The sequence below is a fragment of the Chiloscyllium plagiosum genome, unplaced genomic scaffold (genome assembly GCF_004010195.1).
Source record: "Chiloscyllium plagiosum isolate BGI_BamShark_2017 unplaced genomic scaffold, ASM401019v2 scaf_14606, whole genome shotgun sequence".
Classification (NCBI taxonomy): domain Eukaryota; kingdom Metazoa; phylum Chordata; class Chondrichthyes; order Orectolobiformes; family Hemiscylliidae; genus Chiloscyllium; species Chiloscyllium plagiosum.
In genome coordinates this window covers 26,294-32,110 of record NW_025213334.1, presented here as the reverse complement: position 1 = coordinate 32,110, position 5,817 = coordinate 26,294, and the positions used below count along the sequence as shown (strand labels likewise).

At 45.5% G+C, this 5,817-nt stretch overlaps 1 gene segment (V, D, J or C); it reads right to left on the bottom strand.

The window, feature by feature from the left end:
• Positions 1–4: 4 nt before the first annotated feature.
• LOC122547613 overlaps positions 5–5,817 on the bottom strand; it is a gene marked incomplete at its 3' end in the record, with an annotated part of 8,505 nt that continues 2,692 nt past the window's right edge. Inside the window, 1 exon segment of the V gene segment in view lies at positions 5–42. Within this exon segment, the coding sequence occupies positions 5–42 (38 nt within the window).

The following is a 5,817-nucleotide window of genomic DNA, read 5'->3' as shown; positions in this document are numbered from 1 at the left end:
AGGGGGGCAGCAGGGTCAGCTTTGGCTGAGAGTTCTCACGGCCTGAAAGACAAGCGAAACAATTTTAATCCCTGCCATTCTAAGGGATTTCAACCCTCACAATAATCACTGGCAAAACAATCTTTTGGAGCATTTATAGTCAATACAGAATAAACCCGACAAAAGAACAGGCATTGTTCACATTGCTTCGTGGGATGTGAGTGTCACTGGCAGGGCCAGCATTTATTACCCATTCCTAATTGCCCCTGAGAGGGTGATGGTAAAGCAGCAGAGAGAGAAGGGACAGTTATGGACCATTGTTTATGGAATGAATGTGGGCAGCTGGAAGGGCTATCAATTGGGGAGTAATTTAGTGACAGTGATCAGAACTCAGTGAGATTGAGAGTAGGGATGGAAATGGAGAACTGTAAGTGTAAAAGTTTTCATTTTACTAAACTGTGTGGTGCGTTGGGAACTGGACCGGAAACAGCGGCATGATGGGAAATCAGTGTCAAGGCAGTGAGAGCCCTCGAAAGACGAGACAGAGATCATTCAGAATCTGCTCCCACAATGAGTAAGGGTCAGACTCCAAGATCTAGACCGAATGAACAAGAGGATTGAGGTTCATATACTGATATGGATTGGGAGGTAATTGGCAGACAGGAAAAAAAGAATGAGTTTTTTTTTCTGAATGACAGGTAGTTACAACTTAAGGTGCCACAGGGGTCAGGCCTTGGTACTCAGTTATTCATAAAATGTAATAAAAGAGTCATAGAATCAGAGGGACCCTGAAAGCCCTATCCCCAACTCAGAATGACCCAATGGATCTTTCCAGCAGTCTGTGCACAGCGGGATCCCAAACACTGTGGGATAATTAGCAGAGAAATACATTCTTAGTGATTTTGATTGGGGGCTAAATATTGATCAGGACACCAGGGGAAACTGCCTGCTCTTCATCCAATAGTGCCATGGAATGGCATCTTTCACAACTGAAAGACTCCCAGTTCATCCAAAAAATGAAGAATAGTTCCTTGAAGATGAAGTTGCAGGTCGGTAGAGGAGTGACAAAGTCATTTGGTTTGCTTTCCTTTATTGGGCAGTGCATTGAGTATTGAAGTTGGGAGCTCTACAGGACATTGGTTAGGGCACTTTTGGAATACTGTGTGCAATTCTGTTCTCCTTGCTGTAGAAAAAAATATTGTGAACCTTAAAATGATCCAGAAAAGATTTACAAGGATGTTGCCAAGGTTGGAGCATTTGAGCTATTGGGAGAGGCTGAATAGGCTGAGGCTGTTTTCCCTGGATCATTGCAGGTTGATGGGTGACCGTATAGAGGTTTATAAAATCATGAGGGGCATAGATAGGGTAAATAGAGAAGATCTTTTCTCCAGAGTGGGGGAGTCCAGAACTGGAGGGCAGAGGTTGAAGGTGACAGGGGAAAGATTTAAAAGGGACCTAAGGGACAACGTTTTCATTCAGAGGGTGTTAAATGTATGAAATGAGCTGCCAGAAGAAGTGGTGAAGGCTGGTACGATTACAACATTTAAAATGTATGGGTATGTAAATAGGAAGAGTTTAGAGGAATATGGGCATCAATCCAGCCCTTAACATTTCAGGCTCTTCCAAAGACATTTACAGACAGTTTTGTTTGACAAACAGTCACATATGCAATGTCAGGAACGTGGCAGCCAATTTCTACACAGCAAGATCCAAGTAGAAGCAATGAAATCAAAGAGCAATAATGGATGTTGGATTAATGATAAATATTGGCCTGATTAGATTCCCTACAGTGTGGAAACAGGCAGTTCAGTCTGACAAGTCCACACCAACTCTCCGAAGAGCAGCCCAATGAGGAACCTTCCCTACATTTACTCCTGACTATTTCACCTAACATTACAGGCAATTTAGAACGGCCAATTGACCTGACCTGCACATCTTTGGACAATGGGAGTAAACCAGAGCACCTGGGGGAAACCCACACAGACACAGGAAGAATGTGCAAACACGTGGCCATCACTAAGGAGGAGGTACTGGGGAAGCTGAAAGGTCTGAATGTGGATAACTCACCCAGACTGGATGAACTACACCAGTGTGTTCTGAAGGAGATCGCTGAGGAGATTGTGGGGACATTGGTGAGGATCTATCAGGAATCAATGGAGTCAGGGTGTGGAGGTGGGGTGGGGAGGAATTTGGTGGGGACAAGGGACAGTAAAATGGCTCACATAGCAGCCCTGTTTAAGAAAGGAGGGAGGTAGAAGGTGGGACATTGCAGGCCAGTTCGCCTGGACTCAGTTGTTGGTAAGGTTTTAGACTTCAATTTAAGGATGAAATTGCAGAGGACCTGGAAGTGCAATGGTAAAATAGGGCTGAGTCAACATCGTGCCTGGCAAAACTATTAGAATTCTTTGAGGAGGCAATGGGCCAGTCAGACAAAGGGAAGTCAGAGGAGGTAATCTATTTGGATTTTCCAGAAGGCATTTGACATAAGATAAGCACCCATTGTGTTAGGGGCAATGCACTGGCATGGACTGCAGACTGGCAGTTTGGCATAAAGCAGAGCGTGAGGAAAAATGACAGCTGGTGACCGGTAGAGTTCTGCAGGCGTCAATGTTAGGACCATAACTATTCACGTTATACATTAACAATCTGGATGAAGGAAGTGAAGACATTGTTGCTAAGTTTGCAGATGACATGAGATAGGTGGAGGGACAGGTAGTGTTTAGGAAGTGGGAAAGCTGTATAAGGTTCTGGATAGGCTCGGAGAGTGGGCAAAGAAGTGGCAGATAGAATACAATGCGTTACAGTGTGAGATTATGCACTTTGGTAGGAAGAAGAGATGCAAAGACTATTTTCTAAATGAAAAAAGCCTTTCGAAATCTAAAGCACAAACCTCATTCAGGTTTCTCTGAAGGTTAACAGGCAGGTCCAGTTTGTGCTTGAGAAGGCAAATGAAATGATAGCATTCATTTCAATAGGGCCAGAATACAAGAGCAGAGATGTACTGCTGAAGCTGTGTAAGGCTCTGGTCAGACTGCATTTGGAGTATTGTGAGTAGATTTGGGACACATATTCTAAGAAACGATGTGCTGGCATTGGAGGGGTTTACAAGAATGATCCTGGGGATGAAGGGCTTGTCATATGAGGCATGGTTGAGGACTCTGGGTCTGTACTCGATGGAGCTCAGAAGGATGAGGAGGGATCTTATTGAAATTTGCAGAATACTGATCTGTCTGGATAGAGTGGATGCAGAGAAGATGTTTCCAAAAACAGGAGAGATGAGGTAAGCAAGGCACTGCCTCAGAATGAAAGGCCAACCCTTTAGAGCTGAGATGAGGAGGAATTTCTTCAGCCAGAGGGTGGGGAATCTGTGGAACTCATTGTTACAGAGGGCAGTGGAGGCCAAGTCACTGAGTGTATTTAAGACAGAGATAGATAGGTACATGATTGTTAAGGGGATCGAACGTTCCTGTGGAGTCGACAGGAGAATGGGGGTGAGAAGCAAATCTGCCAAGATCAAATGGCAGAGCAGATTCCATGGGCTGAATGGCTGATTTCTGTTCCTGTTTCTTAAAGTCGTCTGGAGAGTTTCCCCAAACGCCTGGAACATCTGAACCCACTGGACTGTGAGCCCTGCTGTAGCTGTTTGTCATCAGAACTTTGTGAAGAGATTAGCAAAGAATGGAGAGAATGTGCACCTATATGGGAATTTCAGGATACTTTGCAGTTCCTGGAATATAATGAGTGTAGGATGTGTGGTCAGTGACAGCAGTTGGAGCTCCAGGTTTCGGAGCTTAAGCAGCAGCTGGTCTCAGTGCGGAGTGTCCGTGAGGCTGAGAGCTCCGTGGAGAGCACATTTCTAGATGTGGTCACTCTGCAGCTTCAGAGTATACAGCAAGAGAGGGAATGGGGGAGCAGCAGACAGTCCAAAAGGATCAGGCAGCTAGTGCAGGAATCCCCTGAGTGCATCCCACTCTCCAACCAGGATTCAGTTTGGAATCCTGATGAGAATGATGGTTCATCTGGGGAGTGCAGCCAGAGCCAAATCCATGGCACCACAGGGGGCTCAGCTGTTCAGGGGGGCACAAGGAAGACTGGAAGAGTGACAATGAGAGGAGATTCGAGAGTGAGGGCAATTGATAGGTGTTTGTATATCTGCAGATGGGAATCCAGGATGGTGTGTTGTCTCCCTGGTGCCAGGGTCAAGGATGTCACTGAGCGTCTGTAGAACACCCTGAGGGGAGAGGGGGAACAGGCAGCAGTCGTGGTCCACATCATTCCCAGTGACAGAGGGAGAAAAGGGATGTGGTCCTGCAGTCAGAATTTAGAGAGCTTGTGAAGGAATTAGGAATCTCCGGATTACTCCCAGTACCCCATGCAAGGGAGAAGAGGAACAGGATGTAGAAAAAGAGTCCTGGAGGGAGGGCTTTAGATCCTTGTGACATTGGGACTGGCCCTGGGGGAGATGGGACCTGGACAGACCAGACAGCGTTGCTCCTGAATAGAGCTGGGACTGAGTTCCTTTGGGGAGATTTACTAGTGCTGTTGGAGAGGGTTTGAACTAACTTGGCAGGGCTGAGGGAGCCCGGGGGAATATCAGAGAGGGACATCAAGGTCCACAGAATCCTCAGTGCAGTCAATAAGTCACCAACCAGTGGGAAGGATGTGGAGGAATACACCTGCAAGCCCAAATATTATAGAGTCATTATAATGGAGTGGGGGGGGGGCTTTAATTTCTGAATATTGACTGGGGTAGTAGCAGTGTGAAGGGTAGGAAGGGGCCAGAGTTGTGAGAGTGTGTTCAGGTGAACTTTCTCCAGCTGTGTGTTTCCAGTCCAATGAGAAAGGAGGCTCTGCTAGATCTGGATCTTGTGAGTGAGGAGGCCCAAGTGATCAAGTGTCAGTGAGAGGACATTTAGGGAAGAGTGATCATTGTATCACAAGGTTTAGGGTGATGGAGGAAATGAACAAAGACCATTTCAGGGTCAAACAAACTCACTGGGGAAAATGGCAGCTTCCATGGCATATGGATGTATCAGATTTAAATAAAACAGTGGAGTCACAAGTACTGGACATATGGGGTCAAAGGTTCATAGGAAAGTCTGAGGTGAGCAGTAGAGGATGCAGACCAGGGATAGTCAAGGTATATTTGAGACAAGGCAAACAATTCATGAACTCTTTTGAGGACAAAAGTGGTAGAATTATTGTAAATAAGAAAAGGGCAAAAGATAACTAGAGAGTGAATAGGGCCCCATGAAGATGAACAAGGTACCTCTGGGTGGATCCACAGAAAATGGTCAAGATCCTAAATGAATATTCTGGGTCAGTATTTATCATGGAGAAAGACATGGATGTTTGGGAACTCGGGAAGTGAATAGTAATGCCTTGACAAGAGACCACATTACAGAAGAGGATTGCTTCAAATGCATAAAGGTAGATACATCTCCGTGACCTGATCAGGTATATCCCAGAATATTGTGGGAAGCTAGGGAAGAGATTGCTGGACTCCTTGCTGAAATATGTTTATCATCGACAGTCACAGGTAAGGTGCTGGAGAACTGGAGAGGTTGGCTAATGTTAGCCATTATTTAAGAAAGGCTGGAAGGAAAAGCCAGGGAACTATAGATCAGTGAGCTTGTTGTCAGTGCTGGGTAAGTTGTTGGAGTGGATTCTGAGGGACAGGATTTACATGCATTTGGATAGTCAATGTGGTTTTGTGCATGGGAATTGTGTCTTACTAACTTGATTGATGATTTTGAGATGCCGGTGTTGGACTGGGGTGTACAAAGTTAAAAATCACACAACACCAGGTTATAGTCCAACAGGTTTAATTGGAAGCAC